A 20937-nucleotide genomic window follows, 5' to 3' on the forward strand; every position below is an offset into this window, starting at 1 on the left:
CCGCCCGAAAGCGCGTGTAGCTGATGTTAAGAAAAAAAAAAAAAGAAAAAAAAAAAAAAGTACTCCGTGCACCCCTCCATGTCCTGCACCTCCCCACCCTGCGCTGGGAACAGCCGTCTGGAGCAAGTGGACTGCGGGGGTGAGAGGAGGGAAGGGATGGCCGGCAGAGGAGGCAACCTCCTCCTCTAATGTAAAGCGTTGATACTGGTGTACATACGTCTGACTGGACGGTCCGGCCTGTGCCACCACAGTAGCGTGACCCTGAGGTCTTTGTGATTGCTGTGTCATGAACATGTTTTGCTGAACGGTGTAATGCTGCTTGTATTTAGAGTTTGTCGAGAAAAACCACTTTCCGAGTCACATACATAACTCTCAGATAAAAACTCCATAGCGCATTGTAGAAGTGGGTTTACTTCTGTCTCAGAACGATCCTGCATTTAAAGAGACTGTTAAGAGAAGCATTACGTACGTTACTAATGGCGTCTGATTGATATACTGAGATAAGGTGAATTTATACTTAAGAAGGCCCATTAAAGTAAGTGGGTCTTTTTAATTTTTCTTTGTATTAACTATACTTTTGAATATAAGCTGCACTTTTCCAGTAAAAACCTGTATAATTCAAGCAGATACTTAAAGCAAAAAAAGCCCACAATAGCTCAGTTGTTTTCTGGCCATATGTGTATTTAGCTCTGTTATTCACTTACCTGGAAAAATACCAGTTGGCCTAGGTAACGTGGCAGGGGTGTGGGAGCAGAAGCATACGTCTCTCAGTTGATCCTACACTTTTAATTTGTCAATAAATACAGTACTGTACTACAGAAATGCCACTAACAGTGCTTTATTCTGCTGTGTTTTGTTCGAATGGATGCATAACAGCAGCTACCATCTTTATAAACTGCTGCTTTTTTAAAGGTTTTTTCTCTTCCTACACTTGCCTTAAAGATTTATTCTCTTCATACCCTTGCCTAACTCCCGCAGAATCCTATGGGAGTTGTGTGTACTTATGGAGAGTGTAGACCTTTCCTTAAGAGCACTCTGCTAATGGAAACAGCTGAAATTATTGTAAGGAGTGCTTCAGAAGGGCTCCTCTATCTCTTGATCGCTGTTTCTGTAGAGTATGGGGGAAAAACATGAGTTAATTGGAAATACAGCACAGAAGGTGTGTCGTAATACTCCTTACGACATAAGCTTCTCTTGGTACTTTGCGTCGTACCCGTGTCATGCATGGCACGTCAAACACTGTTAAAGGCAATACTACTTTTATTTTAAAGCTATTTTTTTTGCTCTTTAAGAGGAGCAAAAAGATCACTGAAGGCAAACTTCAAGTCATGGTCATTAGCTGAGTATTTCATTTTTTTTTTTTAATGTTAAAAACATGAACTGTAAGAGGTTATCGGTGATTTTTTTTTTCCTCCCCAGCTGCGTAAAGGGGGGAGAATTCTGTTTACACGTTGTTATTTTTTCCAGAAACATTCTTCTCCTGTTTGGTTTTTACCCCTTCCTCCAGAAGAGGAAGGGGAGGTGCAGCCCTACTATAGAGACTTCGGGCCAAATTCATCTCATGAGTAATCACACAGAAACCCAAAGTGTTTCCACTGCAGATGAATTTAGGTCATCTTGTAAAATTCTGTACATAAAAAATCTTGTTAGTACACCTGCAATTACAGTATCTTATTGTTTTTCCTGATAAAAAGCTTGCTTCCTAGAAACAAACATAAAAAAAATGAACTCAGAGAGTAGAGTGTTTTCTTCTACAGTTGTATAAGGCTTTCAGCATTAGAAATCAGTTTGCATATAGTGTTTTTACCTGTGTAGTTCATGATAAATTCCGTCGATGTGAAGAGAACTGCTGTTAAGGCATTAGGGATATTGAGCAGTCTGTGGAGTAAAAAGGGATGTGTTTTCTTCAGTGAAGACATCAGGAAACCAAGCACACTTTCTACCTCCGTTTCAGCTTTTTGAAACATTTATTTTAGAAACCAAACTTTAATTTCTGGTGTCCAAATTGAGTCATAGGGACATACGTTCTTCCTAATAAAAATAGGTAGCCTCGGTATTTCTGTTGATCTGGAAATACGGAAAGTGTCCTGCTTACCAGTATTGTTAATGCTGCCTTGTTGAGTGGGGTCAGGGCCACGTGTAGCCCGGTGAGATTCAAAGGCGCATGCATCTTCATTCTTCTCTGTGAAGATCACGCAAAATTTCGAGCCTGTCCTGCAGTCTGGGTTGCTGCCATTTTGTAGGACAAATGCAGCACTTGGAAAATTAAGGTCTGATCCTGTGAAATACGAGACACCCTCACATCCTATCAACCACAATGGGAAGCCACAGCTGATAAGCAGCTCCTAAATCAGTTCCTAGATGTTTTGGTCACTTAGCTACCAGGATTAGCCAATACATGGAAGTAAATGGCCAGATTTATGGTTTCCACCTTGCGTATTTGGGGTAGAATGCACATTTAAAGAAACATCGTCGTTCCTGCAATGTCTGAAAGAATCAACGGGCAGGAGGGACTTTGGTCCATGAGACAATGGGACGTGCAGGTGCGTGTCATCATTGCGTGTGACAAGATCCTGTTTCTGAAAAAACCCTTCCTAAATGGTAACCCATTTGCTGTAACATATGCTGTATTTCAGCATTGGGCGGGATTAATGCAATTCATTAACCACTAACGGAATACATTGGGAATAATCAGGTTTGGAGATTTCGTTTTATTGTTTTGTTCATTTGGGTGTTTGGGGGTTTTCCTTTTAGTAAAAGCAAACAGTGGCTCTAACACATAAAACAAACTGCAGGTTAGTTCTTTGCATTTTGAAGTTAAGTTTTGATGAGTGTTGCAAGTGTTGGAAAAGAAAAGGAAAATCAGGTTCTCTAATACCGTATGTACTTGTTGTACCATTTTGGAAATACTTAATAGTGCTGAAGTTAGGACAGCTCCTCTCCTTGGTTAAGAAAGCCCATTACTATAGAGAAGTCATGGCTTTAAAGGTATAGCTATACAACATACTTCTTTTTTGAACAGTTTTTCATGACCTGTATTACAGATCTGTTTTCAGTTTGCAGATGGACTTAGCCCAGCATACACCAGACTGGACACATACTTCAAAATGCTGTTTTACTGACTAGTGATCTGTAACACTGTAAAATACCAACTTCCAACAGTTTAATCAGTTTTATTTTTGTACAGTATTCGTATCCTTTATAAGTTATTTTGCTGTCCTGTTTTGTAAATCACATGAAATTGTAAAAAAAAGAAAAGGAAAAAAAAAGTAGGCATAGATGTTTTTGTACATATGTATATATATATATTGTCCAAATAAAGAAAAAAGGAATTAAAAAAAAATATGTTGTTCTGAATGACTGAAGTCAAGCAGTGGTCATGTAAACCAGTCTGAATGATTATGAAAAAAACACTGCTGCACGTGATGAAATCCATGGGTTGAGTGGTGTGTAAACCAGCTGCAAAGGTCTTGGTGTTGCTAGCCATTATTTAGCTTGGGTCTTGTTTCCCTGCTTTTCCCAGGTGTTTTCACAGGTATTCCTCCTGCCGCTACTGCAGGGAGACAGGGACGCAACTTGCAATGGGGGGGAGAGCGTCCCCTCAGCAGCCTGCTCCAGCTCCCAGGAAGCCTCTCTCCCATTGCTCAGCGGCTTTTGAGCTCAGACTGGTGCTCTCCCTCGCACCGCGCAGCTGCTCCACGAGCTAACGATGCTTCAGCCTGCGCAGCCACACTGCTGCCTTGAGATTGCCACGGGTTTGGAGGGGTTGCCGGCGTAAGGAGAAAAAAAACCCACCCGCTCAGCCTCTGAAGGAGGGAAAGGCAAGGAACCCTGTGCCAAAAAGCTCACTGACATTTACGGTCGCTGACATTACGGTTGCTAAAAGCAACTACGTACACGAACTAACTTAACCTGCTACATGGGAACGGTGCTAGGCTGTGGCTGCAAGATGAGACCCTGGCCCCAAGGGAACACGTAACCCTCCAGCAACGCAGGCAGAGACGGAGGGGTGGAAGCGTGCCATCTGTGTCTGGAACAAAACTTGTAAGCAGCCTCCAGATTTGACTTGGTGCTGAGTTGGAGTTTTCTGTCCTCGGGTTGGATGGCCAAGGGACAGATAAAACAAACTCAGCATAGGGTTTTCTTTTTTTAGCTTGTCATTGATTTTAGGAATAAGGAACACAGGGCTGTGGCATTTGCCTCATTCTCCTGCAATCCCATCATAAAGGACTTTCCACAAATTCATCATTCTTCACCTTAAACCCTTTAATATTTGTCTTCAGTGCTCTAATTGGAACAGCTACCAAAATCTTCTTGGCGTAGAGAAGGTCTTAGCCTTAGCAGGATGCTTCCAGCTATTGAGATCTAATACACTCTACAGAATAGTCTTGCCAGGGGTGATGTAAATTTTGGGTGGAATAGGTATGACATGCGAAGACTGGGTGCACCCCAGTGGATGCTGGCAGACTTCAACAGTGACATGGGGAGGTGCGACCCTGAACATAGACCAGCTGATTCAGAGAGCGCAATTTCTACAAGGTGAATTTTCATTTCTCCTCTCTGCCGAGGACAGAAGAAAGGAAATGTGCCATAAAATGCCATAAAAGTCCAGTTAAATGCCTGCAGAGTGGTTCAGAATGCTGCATTCAAGGGTGGCTTTCTGAACCTGCCTTTCTAGGGTGACTAGAATGACTTTCACCTCCACGGGAGTCTAAAACAATGTTGTTCAGCACTCACTCTTTCAGGCTAAGGAGTCAGGGAGGTTTCCTTTCTGCATCAGAGCGCCGTAACAACCGCTACCTTCTCAATGGCTTTTTGCTCTGTAAACAAAATCTCTTCCACGTTGAGCTCCTCGCACCTCCCAGCCACATCTGACAAATTACATCAACTTAATGCAAAGTCAGAATTGTCAAAACAATGTACTTACCCAAGTCCTCTTTAAGGGACTGCCTTAAAGCAGGGGAAGCTTTTCCAATGGCAAGAATTTTGCAGCTACCGTGCTTTCAGCGCCATGCTCTCCTCAACTGAGAAACTCCTTGTCCCCTAAAATACCTCCTCAAACACTTTCACAGGTATTCTGGAAATCTTCCCATTTCAAAAAGGGGAGGTCTTAACTGGCATCAGTTCTAATCCTTAATTGACACTTGTTTCTGTGTTATTGCATACTGTATTTTCCCAGTTCATGTGTCTCTATACGGATGGAGCTCATGTATGCCTTTTGAGGTGAGAGAGAGCAGAGTCCCTATTGCTTTCAGCTTGTATTTTTGAAGTTGCTACAACTGTTACTGTTTTTTACTGGCTTGTGGCCCCCAACTGACCACTGATAAACGTCCTATTGCTTTTCATATCAAAAGCCACCAGTCTCTGTTTTGGTGTTGTCTGTTGCCTCGTAGGCCATGTAATGCCGATCAAAGCAACACCTGGATGTCTGCACAGCTGAACACAAGGTACAAAGGAAACGGAGCGTGTAAACCACAGGACTAGGAGAATCACTGAGTAGATAAGGACAGCTTATCATCCCAAGATCCAAGAAAGCCCTATGGGAATTCAGAACACACGGAGAAAGAAACCAAAGAGCACAGAATATATCAGAGCCCTCCTGACATTGTGCTAAAAAGGTGCTCAGGGAAGTCTTGGGCTTCCCAAAGGGCCTTTTCTTCCTCTTCTGGCTAATGGGCAGAGGCCAGAAAGCAGCAGAAGTTTCAGGAGACACAGGTGTAAGTTACATCATTTCTCCCTGGAGAGACCACATATAGTGGTTTGGGCTTTTCTGCTGTTAATCACTGCTTTGGTGGCCTTCAGTAGGTTTCCAAGCAGAAAAGACTTTTGAGGGCCTATGAAAAGCCATGCATAACTGCTCTGTCAAAAAACACATGGCCAGGGAAAACCACAATTGTGTTATTAGTCTGTGCAACGCTGGTGGTAAATCACTGCCTCTGTTTTACTGGATTACAGATAGACAAGACAATCCAGGCCTTACATAGAAGCTAAGTTACATTCAGCTCTTATGTCCAATGAACCATTTTTGTCAGAGGTATTATTTTTTAACTGAAACATTTCAAGGGTGACAACCTTACTGTAAACTCTTTCAAATGGAAATAAAGGAGATTCTCCCAATATAACTTACTCCAATAATTTTTCATGAGCATACTGATTTCTGATGCTTGAGGAACTGCATATACACTGGAGGCAGTACCACTTTAATTATACTGGCATCAAACCAGTGCATTTTATACAGCAAAGTGTATTTTAAAAACTAGAAAAGTTCTGACCAAAAAAAATCCTTCATGAACAACATGACTGGGCTCAGAAGCAGACACAAAGTCTGCTCCAGATTTCTCAGCCACTGGGGCCCACAGAAGACTATAACATCAGTGGCTTTTCACCTAAACAGACCTTGAAGCATCATTGCAGCAGCACAGAGCGGGGTTGATACTGTTGGCGGTGTCTGAGAGCAAGTCCCTTTGCACTCCTTGTGCTCATCATCTGCTTTGGATTTATTCTGTGTCTGTAATTCTTCAGGAAAACCAACAGAAACAAACAAACAAATATCCCAACAAAAAAAACCCCAACCAACCAACCAAGCAACCAAACCTTTGTTGTCCTTGAAAAAGCTATTATACGACCCAAACTGAGGTACACCAGTGTTGTGGATTGCAGTCAAGATCAAACAGCATAATGTTCATAGTCTACAGCTTTGGTTACAACCTGGGGAAGGGGGAATTGGAGACTTTTCCCCTTTAAATTACATGATACCAATTACCTTAAAGCACGTATTCACTTTGAGCCATCCATGTTGCATGTTACCTGTGCCATCTTCTGCTCTCTGTTCTTTTCCAAGGCTCCTTCATACCTTCTGCCACCATCTTCTCAGTTATCATCTGTTCCTCCCTTCTTGCTTCTAGCAAAACCAGCTTTATCTGCCTCCGTGCACGGTTCCTTATCCCCAACAAAGTGAATTTTGTCATTCCTTTCCAGCTTACTTGCCATGCTCTCATCTCCATGCTTCCCAAAGAGGTTGTCAGCCTGCGAGCAGATGCCTTGCTCTTCTACGAATACACGCTGGGCATGTTTGCCAAGATTTCATGTAGCTCCAGGTGCAATGGTTGATACAAATAATTCACAATACTAAACTCTAGCTAATGACATGCATAATGTCATGTTTTGAGACTAACATACACTGTTGTTGTGGGTTAACCCTGGGCGGCAGCTCAGCCCCAGCCAGCCACTTGGTCACTCTCCCCCAGTGGGATGGGTCAGAGAATCAGAAGGGTAAAAGTGAGAAAACTCCTGTGTTGAGATAAAGACAGTTTAACAGGGAAAGCAAAAGCCGCGTACACAAGCAAGGCAAACCAAGGAATTCATTCACTCCTTCCCATCGGCAGGCAGCTGTTTCTCCAGGAAAGCAGGGCTCCACCACACGTAACGGTTACTTGGGAAGACATAACTCCAGATATCCCTCCTTCTTCCCCCAGCTTTTACCGCTGAGCACAATGTCATACAGTGTGGGATATCCCTTTGGTCAGCTGGGGTCAGCTGTCCCAGCTGTGTCCCCTCCCAACTTCTTGTAAACTTCTTGTGCTGGCAGGGCAGCGTGAGAAACAGGAAAGGCCTTGATGCTGTGCAAGCCCTGCTCAGCAATAGCTAAAACATCCCTGTTACCAACAGCGTTCTGGTCAGAAACCCAACACACAGCCCCATACAAGCTACTATGAAGAAAACTAACTCTATCCCAGCCAAAACCAGTACAACTGTCAAAAAAACACTGGCTTAGTGGGGGTAAGAGATCAACAGAAGGAAGACTGGACAACTGAGGAATTACTTCAAGAGCAACTGGGGAGCAGAAGAATAGCGGAGAAAAGCCGGTGGAATTCGGTGGAAAGCACAGAGATGGGAATCACTGACAGGGCATTGCACCACTGGGAAAGAGCTGAGCCGCAGGAGAGGATGGCAGTGGGTGGGCTGCTATAGTGCTGGTTATCACCTCTTTTACCTTCTGCGTCTGCTGTTGCTACTTGCCTTTATTTTTCCATGTTTTCCCTCCTGGCTTTCAACACCGCTGCAGTGGTGCCTGAAAAGCTTTCAATGGCCAAACACATCTGGTTCCTGCGCTCATTTCCCCTCTCCCTGTTCAACAGTTCAGCCTTGTCAATGGCTAAAGTTAGCGCTGAAGTAAAATGAAGTATGGTAACTCCTAAATCACCCCCTGCATACAAAACTGCCTTTCATCCAGGCTGTCCTAATATGCAAAGGACAGCTGGATCAATGAGCCTCGTAGGAGAAGCGTGGCTCTTGGCAAGCCTAGTCTGTGAGCGCAACAGCAGAGAAACATTCCTGCGATTTTCAGATGTTCAGGCTGGGACAGGGGGAGGATTTTTCTTGGAGCAGAGGTGGATTTAATTCCCTTCCCCATCTCCTTCCTCTCCAAATTATGATGTACTGAATCTTGGTTTTATTCTTAATTAGCAAGGCACTGGGAAAAAAATGCTTCTGTAACAAAAAGTTCTAGGAAAATTTATTTTGGACATTGTGTTTCAGTGAGTCAGAACTGAAGAGAGTAATGCCGGCTCAGAGTTATTTACAGTGAATCTAGAGTGCCAAAGTTTCCCCCGCTTCCCGTGATGTAGCTCTCCTGCCAGACACCTCCCATCAGATATTGTACCAATCAAATCAGAAGAAACTACAAACCACCTTTCAAGAAGCAGGCCAAATAAAGACAGGAGAGAGGACAGGGAAATGATGCATGCAACATCACAAAAACTTCCATAAAATTACGACACGCTTCGATGTAGAGTTACTAGGTATTGCTGAGCCAATATAGCCCTTCACCTCAGTGTGGTGCTCCTTTCCCAGCACAAGTGGTGTTGAAGGTTGTGGGGTGCAGGGACAAGAGAAGGAATTATGCACTGTGTGGGACCATCCCTCTGCCAACCCCCGGGGACAGCCACAGGACCCCTGCTCAGCTTAGCAAACACTGAGCATCTTGAATTACAGATCTCCTTCTCACATTTCCTTCCCTCCCCCGGGTAAACCCCACTATCCAAAGTCTAAGCATGGACAGCATCAGACAACATGTTATGAAAGTGTTTGTAAAACAGAATGACAGATTTCACATCTTGCATATCTGTTTGCTCTAACAAGTGTCTTCAAGAAGACACTATGGAATGGCATGGGAATTGGGCAAGGAAGGTGAAAATTAAGGCCTGTTAATAAGAGATGTTCAGAAAATTAAGAGGCCTTGCTAAGGGAACAAGCAGGTAACTGCAGGCTCATGGAAGAAACAAGTCAGTTTCCACAATCCATAGGAAGCAGTGTTTGAAGATGGTCCAGAAGATTCTAGAAAAGAAGCATCAACCAGAAAGCTTAGTAACAACAGAGGGGGCATCTTGGCATGAACCGTACACAGCAGCCTCCAGTAGTGTTAACTCTAAGTAAAATTTGCTGTCAGGCCTGGAGCGGGTGCCTATCCTGGCATCTGAAGACCACCTACCACACTTTTCAGTAAGCATCCTGCAGCCCAGACCAGCTCTGTGTGTCTCACTAACTCCAAAGCCTGGAGAATAGATGTTCCCAGTCAGCAACAGCCTTAACAGGCCTCATTTATTTTTCTTCCAATAAAAGCCTAAGCTTCATGTAAGCATGTTAAAAGCATTGTAGTTGTGCAAGGGTCCCTCCTCATTCGAGTTTGCCGCTTCATCCAACTAAGCAATCTCTCCCAGTTAACGTCTATGCACGAGTGCCATTTACAGTCATAAAATACAGTAAAAAGTGATTTATAAGTGCTTTTCAGTATTTGGTTTCTCAAGATCTTTTAATTTCTCACAGTAAGCCACAATTTCCATGCTGCTTCTCTCTCTTTGTCTCAATACATGAACAGACACAGATGTTTGTCAGAACTGCAGATGGTGGTGGAAGAGGATCTCTGCCATAGTCTTCAGCTGGTCTAAACAGGGAAAAATACCTATTTTTGGAGAAAGCTCAATTTATACTTCAGCTGTCAGGACTATTTGGGGTCTTTCCACTTCTACATTTTTGTGAGGTCCTGTCTAGTTAGCAGGAAGAGTTGGATACTACATGTATATTTAACCTAAACTCCCACTCATCCCCTCGTCCTCAAAGTTAGACTCAAATTAATTCCACGGGTTTTTATAGCAAGAGTCCCCGAGGAGCTGAATAGCAGTAGCAAAGCAAGAGCAACAGCAAGAAAGCTGGCAGCACGGAAGGGCCCTGTACGCAGGTAAGGAATGCCAACTCACGCTGTAGCTACACTAAGCGACTCAGCGTGGATTTTCATGGTTGAATACACTATCCAGTTCAAAAGACTTCCCTGTAAGCCAGAAGGTCTCTGTACGTGCATATGATGCACCTGCCACGCGAATTAGCAGGTTATTAATGGGAACTTGTGTATGGGAGGCACACAGTCATGTTGTATAGGCCATCTGCAAATAGCAACGGCTGCTTTTATATACAAAGTTGATTTTACGGTTCTTTTTTAAAGGCTTTAGCTAGCAGAGCTGCCAGATAGTGAAGCTCTATTAGTCAGTAACATGGCAGTGGTACGGTTTTGCAGCTCGTTACACTGTCTGGGGCAAGTTAATATGAATGACAGTGTCATAGTAAGATTGTAGCCAGATACATTGAAATCAGGACCTCCGGTCAATAGTTGACAGACCACCAAGGAAAAAGCGAACACCCACAAGCCCATCATTCTCTTGACTTGTACAGTGTCGCAGGCATGTATCCAGAAGACATAATTTTTGAGACAGGATCTGAAATCTAGGAAGAAATCCCACGAAGTTCTAAGATGACAGTATAAGAATAGATAGTCAGTGCTGTCTAGCCATGGAAGGATTGAGTCCTAACACATGTTCATGTAAGTAGTTTCACTTACTTAGACACTGAAAACGAATCGCACTTTTCATATAGTGATCCTCAGAGACTAAACAGAATGTATGTTTTTCCATTCAATTAAAAAAAAAAAAAACAACCTTAAAAGTTCAGGGTTACCAGAAGCCAAGTATTTTGAAGATGAAAGAACACATTTAAAACCCAGATCTTGCAATACAGTGGACAGATAGGCCTGTAGCCTCAATTAAGTCGAGAATACTCTGCTGGACCACTCAATCTCTGGACTACAGCCCGACTTTCCACACTCTTTTAGCTCTTCTGTCAAATATTTGTGTATGGACACTAATCCGCATGGGCCTTATTCCAGGAACTCATTTCACAGTCAGACAGAGCTCCACTGATCAACAGTGGCCTGTGATATAAGAATGTGTAGTTCTCTATTCCCTTAAAGGCTTGTCTATTCAAAACAAGAATTACAGTACCTAACTTTAATACCCAAAACCTTTCAGATCCTAGCTTGTATTTTGCAGTGGGTTATTTTATTTCTAACACTGTAATGTAAAAAGCCTGACATATCAATTCCATTGGCAAAGTTCATTGACAGGATGCTGTTAAGAAAAACTCCCTCTCAAAATCAAGTGGACACCAAATTTTGTATAAAATTCTACTGAAGGTTACTCCCCCAAAAAAAACAAGGATACTGTGTATTTTCAGATGGTGTCCTGGGGCTCAATCATTTTTATGTACATTTTACATACCAGTCATAGTTTCCATTTGTTTACAAATCATACTCTTCACAATTCAGTATTAAGTTTAATTTTTCTTTTTATATAGTTAACTAAATAACCGGGATTTTATTTTAGGTATTCAGCATTCTGCTGATAACATCTACTTCCAAATGCTTAACAGCTATGGCCAAAACCCCACTAATGAATTTTATGGCTATCTGTCGGAAAGCCATTGCGTATACAATCCTTCCAACGCTGCTGAAGCCTTGTAAAAAGCCTCCAGCTTTTAACTTACATGTGAAATCAGCAGGACTATTTTCTCCATCTATCACCAAAAACTTAACAAGTTTTACTTAAAAAACCCAACAAAAAGTTATATATTGCTTAGTTTTACTTCTCCAAGCAAACTAGCTCATTGTTTCAAAAACACCTGCCTCTTTGTCAGTCTCCTTGCTGAGGAGAGACTTGCTATAAAAATAAAGACCTTATCCTTCCAGGAACATTAACTCAAAAATAATAAATAAAAATAATAAAGTGTATTACTCTAACAACAGCATATTCTTTATATTAACTTCAGGTATATTTTCACAAAACAAAAAACAATGCACAGCTACTTACAAACCATTCCCTTCCTACACATCATCATCTTCATTCATTCAAAAAGTTTCCATTTCAATAGGAAAAGTTTGGAGAACATCCTTAACTGTGTTAGGGGAACACATTTACCAAAAACAAATTAAAATTTTTTTGGGAAAAAAAAAAACAAACCCAGACATAGAATTAGACCAGTATAACCTAGAAAAAATAACTGTACTTCTGATGCTACATTACCGATAAAATAGTAAAATACAAGAAACTTCTTTTTTATTTAAAACTACTATTGAGAAAAAGTAGGTTCTTTGGAGAAAGAGGCCACTACGAAAGATTTGAAAAAAAATCATGCACTTCAAATCTGTTACACTTTTATACAAGTTTTAAGAATCGAAGTTCTTAATCATTAATTCTTCGCAGGTTCTCATCTTTCACAATTTCTGAAGTCTTGAAAGCCAGATGTTCCAAAAAGGTCTACAAAAACATGTATTTTTTAATATATTTTTATATATATATATGTATCACTGTTCATCCATCCTTCCAAGTCGCCGGCGCCGCCTACAGAACGCCTTTAAGTTCCATTTGTTTGCCTCCAACATAAAAGGTCCATTGTAGACAAACAACACTGTCATCTTGTCATTGTAAGTGAGATTCTGCAGGAGCTGGTGAAAAACACAAAAAACAAAGTCAAAAAAGCTAGGAGAGATGATCCCCATTATCTAAAAAAGGTGAAGGAGGTCTACATAAAGCCTTAGATCTCAAAAGGTCAATACAGCAGGATTATAGCCTTTCTGACAGATGATGTATATTTGTTCCTAGAAACCCCTCAAAGAGACTCCACTCATTCTTCAGGCAATTTCCATGCTTCACTATTCTTACTACAAGAAAATCTTCGTATCATTTAATTTGTACCTTCTTGCTGCAAATGAGGTAATTACTTTTTTGCCGTATCCACAATGGGCAGAGAATATTGGTTGTTTTTCCTTTTTTGCCAGGGCAGGGCAGGAGGTAGAGTTACTTGGGCACAGTTATTATGTCTCTCTTCAGCCTCGTGCTCCTCTCAGCTAAGCAATTTCCATTAGTGGAAACCCAAAACTTTCAAAACTTCTTAAAAGTTGCACTGCTGTCTTTGGAGTAACTCCAGCCACTGTACTACTGTACTACTTTTCTGAAGTGTAACAGCCAAAGCTGGACACTTACTGTACTCCAAATCTTGTCAGGCACAGGCCCAGCAGACTGACAGGTGTCATACAAGCTGTAGGGTTATCTGCAGTGCTCAGGATGACTTTTAGCAATTTACTTGCAACTGATGCTCAGCTTGTCATCCACAATAACTTCTCTCTCCCCAGTCATGTAGGCATTTATGCCTTAGACCAGATGCTGCTGTTGATTTTTCCCACTTAAGTACCAAGTCCTATGCTTGTCTGTGATGAAATGCATCCTGTTTTCAAATAAAGCCACCTAATCTAAGATTGCTTTGAATTCTAATCTTGTTCTCCAGCAAAGAAGCATTCACTCCCAACATGGTGATTATATGCATGTTTAATAGATGTAATCTGTTTCAGCATAGAATGATATTAAAAATACTGATTTTCAAACCCAAGATTCATTCCTAAGGAACACACTCAGTTCACCTACTCATTCTGACAGTGAATCACAACTATTCAGAATACAACTTTCCTAATCAACTCTACTGCATATTGATCTATACCCCTTCCCCTCTGTTTGCTTTGCTTGCTTAAAAATATAGCTGGGGAAAGTGTCAACATACTGAAAAAAAACCACGATAACAGCTTTTCCTGTATCCACCGGATACATACACAAAACTTAGCTTAGTATGACAATTTGTCATACTTTCTAGTATGTGATTACATACCTGCTTTCTAGTAAGTGATAACATATAGCATAGGCTCAGGAACTGCAGGTAAGCCACTGGCACAGCAGAGTCTGGCTTTCTCCTCAGCCTGCTCTGCACAGCCTTTTAATTCTCCTCTGATGCAGCCCACTCACACTATCTCATAGGCTAAAACCTTTACGTGAAGTGCTGTATCAATCATGCTCTTTGTGGTAGGCCATTACAGCTTCACCATGTTAACTGATCACCTACTTGTAGTTGATCGACAGAGAGAGAGAAGAAAGAAGAAATACCTTCAGTGACCTCTTCATAACACCATCTCTTGCTGCTGAATAGTGGTGCAACACATTCCTTGATCTTCCTCTTACCGTAATGAAATTTTTTACTTCTGCTTTCTCATTTTTACTCTGACCTTTCTGGTTAGCTCTGCACACTCAATTTTCCCCCTTCCCTATTCTTAGTAATTTGACAATGAGCACAATTTTTAAAACAGACTCTGAACAGTCCTTTTCTACAGTTCCTTATATACGTGGGAAGCATTATAGTTAGTAGAGCTATCTCTATCCTTTCAATATCCAAACCACTCTCTTATTTCTCAAAGTAGGAGAGAGCACAGAAAAGCAGATCCAATAAGGAGAGAAATCGCAAGACAAAAGGGGATAGACAACACACAGAACAAGAAAGAAGTAATGTGGACAGGAAACAACCAAACTGTGTGGAGGTAAGTATACTGCAGGATCAGAAGGAACAACAAGCATCACCTTCCTCCTACTTTCAGACAGGTAAATGCTGCAGGTGGCTTTTCTCGGGTCCTTCAACTGCTATTTACAGAAAAGAATAGCACATACCAGCCAGATATTCTTGCCTCCTTGGTGTACAAGTAACCTTTACTGGTTCAACCTGTCTTAGATCAAGTTGAACACAACATTAGCCTCTGTTTTAGGTGCAGGTGAACAGCCACCCTACTTACTAGTCCTTCAAGCCACAGCATCACATCACCGCATCCCCTAGTAAGTCAATTATCTTTTTTTTAAATTTATTTTAACAGAAGAGCATAATTAAGCACTGGTCATTCTTGACTGAAAAGTCCTCTTCAAGCCATTCTCCACGGAGCATAGCACTGACCTTTTCTGAGCTTCTAAGTCTCAGATTATTACTTGAATAGTTTTCCTCCATTAATGAGGGACTCCTCTAGTTCTTCTGACATCAGCAGCACTAGCCTGTTCCAATATCATTACCTGACTTGTCTGGACGTTGGTCTCTGCTACAGTCTCAATTCTGTAGGAGCTACAGGCATTACATTTGACAGCCTTGTTACATGGTACCCCTATCCACTGGTGGTTAACTTGTGATACTTCCACAGAGGCTGCAATTCCAGAATGTGTTTATGATGAGATAAGCCTTGGTATGAGTTGTCTGAATTCCTGCCAGGACTGTCCTTAAAATGGACAAATTCTCTCACAGTTACCTTTTAGTATTAAGTTCTTAGGTAAAACAGAGATAAGTTATACAGTGTTTACAGGGATATTATCACACAAAACTCAACTCTCCTACACATTAAACTTTCAATTTCATTTTCCGCCACGCACCTTCGGTGTAATAAAGAAGTACTGAGATGTGCTTTCTTTACAAGCAGTTTTCACAACCATTTCAAAAACTCTTCTCTCATTCATTGGATCCATTCCCTAAAAGAAAAAAAAAAGTCTGTTCTCTCCACTATGTCATAAGCATCTGTATAGTAAGAAGTTATATAATGCACTATTGATCCTCACCTGATTTATTTCATCTACAACCCTGAAAGGACATCTGTTGAGTTCCTGTAGAGCCATCAGGTACAACATAGTGGAAACACTTTTCTCACCTCCACTCTGATGATATGGAGTCAATTCATGAAGTTCAGTGCTACTGTGGAATTTGACTCTAATGCGAATCCCATACTTGTCGTACTCCTCCTATAAAAGCCAGTACCTGTTAAACTCAGTTTCTCTGTACTACAGCTTATTTGATAATGACGTGCAAATGAAAGGAAATTTATGTCAAATGTTCTACAGGGGTGTACGAACTACTCAGGTTCAACTTAATATATTAATTCTGTTTCAAATATTTTCCTTAACTCTGATCTATTCTTGTTAGATAGAGAATTTTCAATACCACTCCCCCCGTGACAACGATTTGTTAATTTCTGAATCCCTGATAAGACAGACTTCATACATATTAAGGACATCAACAAGAAAAAAAATTCTTGGCTAGAAAAAGGAGAAAGCAATGCTTTCATTTCATTCATCGAAAAAATGCATTAGGGTACATGACGCTATCAACTTTAACAGTGGGGTGGGTGATGCGGAATGTGTGTGTGTGTGTAGGTTAAGATCCCATCTGAACCTCTTCAAGTGCAAGCAGTCTAATTAAATCCTTTGCTTTTCCTCCACTAGCAGACTGAGATACAAAGCCCCTACAAAATCCACCATGACAGCAATCTCCCTTTCACACTCAGTAAGGAAAATCACACACAAGGATTCTGACCTTTTAACAGAGAACTGACACTTGTCAGCAGTCTGAGTCAATGATGCACAGGTGTGGGGATGACATATGTGGTTCAAAAGAAGGCCCATGCAAGGAAATACATACATGATTCCAGGAAAAAAAGAAATCTTTGGAGTACTTGCTAGTATTTCTGACATTCAGGTAGGCTCAATGCAGGAATGGGAATGCAATCCTCAGTGCAGAAAGCCCATGCTGATTGCTTACCGTTTGGTCTACATATGGCACAATCTTTATATGCACCTATCAAGTTAATGAGAGCTACAGGGAAGATTCAAAAGTTTCAGGAATATGAGTTCCAGGAGGTCTATCCATATTCACTGTGGAAGCGTAAATCCTGCACTTGGAGGTCAGCGACTCACATTCTTCTGATAACACAACTGTAATGCTTAGGGTAGAAGAAAGGAGGGGAGACAATTCCTGATGGTTACTCACAGAATACTTCTAGATTTAGAAAGGACAGCTGTGGCAAAGAGACAATGAGGAGCCCATCCCATAGAAGCTGGCACACGCCAGTTTGGTTCAGATTGCCACATACCACAGTCATCAAAAGGCATATGAATCTGGGTGACCTGGCAGAGCAGAGTCCCACTGTAGGGCTGTCTTTTATGAAGCACAAGGTCTAAAAGCCACCATGAAGTAAATAAGCCATACCATCTTAAAGTCTTAAACCTGCCTTAAAGAACTTCAAGTCTGTAGGAACAAATTTCAGCTTCTTTGCTACCTTCAGGTCTTGCTTTGGGATGAGTAATGTACATACCAGATAGCATCTAACATTGCAAAGGATCTATCAAATCCTCTCAGATCAGCTAATCTGCTAAATCAGAAGAACAAGCCATCTTTTGGTGTTCCTGTTGTTTTACTACACCTGCAGGCAGACAAACATCCTCAGGACTGGAAAGCGTAAGGTCTTATACTGGTATTTACTTTCATGTACTACAAACCTCTGGTGCTTCTGTTGTACCAGTATTATAGAAACATGGAACTGTGGATCCTTAAGGCTGAGGCAAATGCATACACACTTTAGGAGAGAATGAAGGTGATCTGACATAGTTATAAACTCATGTTTGCTAAGTTCCAACTTTTTCTAATTTTGAAGGCAGGTCACCTTTCTCACCCTCGATGTTTTCCCTGTTGGCAATGGGTTGGCACTTCCAAAGACAAACTGAAGACCTACCTTGAGAAGGAGTGCTATATGACCATGACAGACACACTGAAACAAAGCAATGCTTAATGCAACTGAAACTATATGCAAGCTGCTTTTGGTTACCATTTAATTCTCCCCCACTATGGTAGAAATTTCTTCTTTGGCATTTAATGCAGCTTATCAGAAGAATAATTAGCTTCTTGGATTTGCATATTGTAGTTTGATAGCCATGCCTGAAAATCAAGAGTCTAAGAAGGAAAATCATGGGGCATGCTTTCAAAACAAATGAATGCTGCTGCACTGACCTTTCTGGAGGTAGTATTTTGCTAAGGGGAGCTAATAAGACATTCTCCTAATCAGCGAAGATAACACCACCATAGCTTAGATGAACATTCTCCATTTTAGTAGGATTTGGTACTTGATTGTCCGGATCAATCTCAACAGACCCACAGTCTGGCTTGCTTATGACCAGGAACACGTAGCATAGTGGAATGAAAAAATATCCTTAAGGTCACAATTTAGTTCCTGTTTCTTCTCTAACAGATACTTGCAGAGCTTTTGCTACACTCTTTGCAAAGAGCCGGGCCTGTGGTACATCAAGAACATGATGACTTCATGTAAGGAGAAATAGAAAACAGAACCTAAGGCCTCTAGGCCCACTGTACTTTCAGATGCATTGGCACAGACTGAAACTAGGCTCGGAGAAGTTTACAAGGTACAGGCTGGCAAAACCTCCAGTAAAAAAGATCCGCCCTCCAGCACAACTGCAATGGCATCAGAAAGTCAGGCCTTTGTTGCCAGACTACTGGGAATGCCACTTCATATAACTGACAGATATTCCAGGACCTGTCAAGAATGATGCTCAAAACTCCCTGTGGGGAATCAAGGAAGGTCAAGGTTATCACTGCTAGCACTCTGAACTCCGATTACCAAGTGCTACCAAGGAAAGTCAGAACATTCACTGAGGGTTCTGCTACGATGTCAAGGAAGAACCTAGTACCAGTAGGTACTATCGCCAAGGACATCATCAGATCTCAAGGTTCCTGCAGGGCAGGCTAACAGAGGCTTGAACTTCAGGGTCACAGAAATATTTCTAACAAAGATAATTCTGCCTCAAGCATCCCTCTTTTGATATTTACAGGTCAGGGCAAAAGAGTCTCCTGCAGAGAAGAAGGGTAAGGAATCCAAGCTCTAGAACAGATTATCCACCTCTCTGTATTATAGGCACTGATCCCTTGAGGAAAAACTTTTAGTCATCAGCACAGTACCACTAGCTAACCTGTTAAACTATTTGTGACATCTTTGCAAGAGAAAAGCAAGACCTTCCAAAGAAGATATTCAGAAAGACAGTCCAGACACCCTTTGCTTTTAAACTGCTTTGTTGTTTTTCTGTGTACTTTCTCCCAATTTACTTTTAGCTAAAAGATAGTATTTGCGTAATATAGATCTGACTCTGTTGGTAACCATCAAACAAACTGAAAAGTCCATGTTTTAATGTCCTACTCCTTCATAATACTAGTTTCTATGTAAACATTTTTATGCAGTTCATGTAAAGAGCCTTGTCAGTCACTATTCTGCCCCCAATGACTACCACTTCAAATATTTTAAGAAAAGCTGCTTGAATAATTTAAAACAGCAAAAAGATGTTTAAGTGTCAACTTTCACTATTGTGGAGTCTATGCATTACATATGAGAGTCTTAAGATCTTCATTACAGAGATCAGTTTAAAACAAAATACCCTACTTCTCTTCAGCCCACTGCAGTGAATATTTCTCCCCAGGGTACTATTGATGCTTTAAACTCTTCATCAGAGGTAAACCCTTTCTATAAATGTTACTGAGGGCATAACAGGCTGGGCCAAATGATTGCTACTTCCCAAACAGACAAAATGCCAGCAGACTTGAGTAGAAACTACATGTAGAACCAAGTCAATGCAACACTTAATAATAGCATATTTAGCCACTAAATGATAACAGAATAGCACAAATTAGCTAAAAATGTAGAATTATATCACTAACTAAATAAATCTGAGTTACAGCTAAAGTAAATACAATGTTTCTAACCGAGCCCTGTAAGTTGCAAGAAGCTTCCAAAAGTCAGTGCGTTGAAGTCTTGTGCATCTGGACAAAGACTAATTTTCCTTTAATCAGACTGGTAAGTCAGTTCTAGCACAAAAAGTGTATTCATCAGTAAAAGTTCGTTGTTTTTTTTTTTTTTTAAAAGAACATCTTTCCTACAATCTAAATGACAACTTGTTATTTTTTCTCCAGCAATATACAAGCAAAAGATGATGCATAAAAATGTTATTCTTCAATATGAAAAATAAATCATACCTCATTTTCCACATGAAGATCAACTTCACCAACACACTGCATAGAACTAAAGAAGTTACTGAACTTCTCATTAATTTGCTCTATCAGCGTTTTCAACGGGTTTAGCCACCTTTCTTTGACCTAGAAGTAGACATATCCATGCAAAACCTTTTTTAATAAGTGAATTTTCCTTTAGAGATAGCATTTAAATTAAAAAATATCATGATTACAGAAGCTAACATCTCAGTTTACACTCAAGACAACTTGGAATGCTACCCTTTATGTCTGTACATACACTCTATTCTAATAAAGACATACTGATACAGAAGTGATAATTTCAGCTATCACCTGTGAAATGTTTTGCTTATAGTTATCCAATTCATTTTTCTTTTCCTCTAGATATTCCGTCAACTGCTGTATTTCTTGTGTCTGTTTATTGTATTCTTCAACAACCTGCCAGAATAAAAAAGAAAAAAACAGCAGTCAATAAAATGTTTGCAATTCTAACCTTGATTGTAAAAATATCACACTGCACTGATTCTGTTCAAACACAATTATACAGATTACTGCATTGCACACTGAACAAGATACATTTCTAGCTTTAAAACAAAGAAACAGTAAAGTATTGCTTATTTCAGGTTACTGCCATTTTTTTTTTTTAAAGGCACAGAACACAGTTATTTTGGAAGAACCTACTTAAAATTTTAATAGATGCAGAATCTGGCATTTACAGCACATTGTTCCTACTGTCTAGCTTATTATACCAAGAGATCTAGCACAGAGTGGGAAGCAAGTACAATACCAGTGGAGGGGGAGTAAAGGAGGGCGGAGGGAAAGAAGTGAGCATACCGAAGCATTCAGGCCTGTGAAACAGGAGGCCCTGGTTTTCTCTTCATTCAGAAAAGCATCAATTTC

General features: G+C 40.9%; 1 protein-coding gene across 1 annotated transcript in view; it reads right to left on the reverse strand.

The window, feature by feature from the left end:
* Positions 1-12118: 12118 nt before the first annotated feature.
* SMC5 (structural maintenance of chromosomes 5) overlaps positions 12119-20937 on the reverse strand; it is a 54004-nt gene continuing 45185 nt past the window's right edge. Inside the window, 6 exon segments of the mRNA XM_009328180.1 lie at positions 12119-12829; positions 15612-15707; positions 15795-15974; positions 20044-20163; positions 20371-20475; positions 20872-20937. The exon segment at positions 20872-20937 is cut by the window's right edge and continues 78 nt beyond it. Of these exon segments, the coding sequence (XP_009326455.1) occupies positions 12689-12829; positions 15612-15707; positions 15795-15974; positions 20044-20163; positions 20371-20475; positions 20872-20937 (708 nt within the window). The 3' untranslated portion in view covers positions 12119-12688.

The sequence above is a fragment of the Pygoscelis adeliae genome, unplaced genomic scaffold (genome assembly GCF_000699105.1).
Source record: "Pygoscelis adeliae isolate BGI_AS28 unplaced genomic scaffold, ASM69910v1 Scaffold45, whole genome shotgun sequence".
Taxonomy (NCBI): Eukaryota; Metazoa; Chordata; class Aves; order Sphenisciformes; family Spheniscidae; genus Pygoscelis; species Pygoscelis adeliae.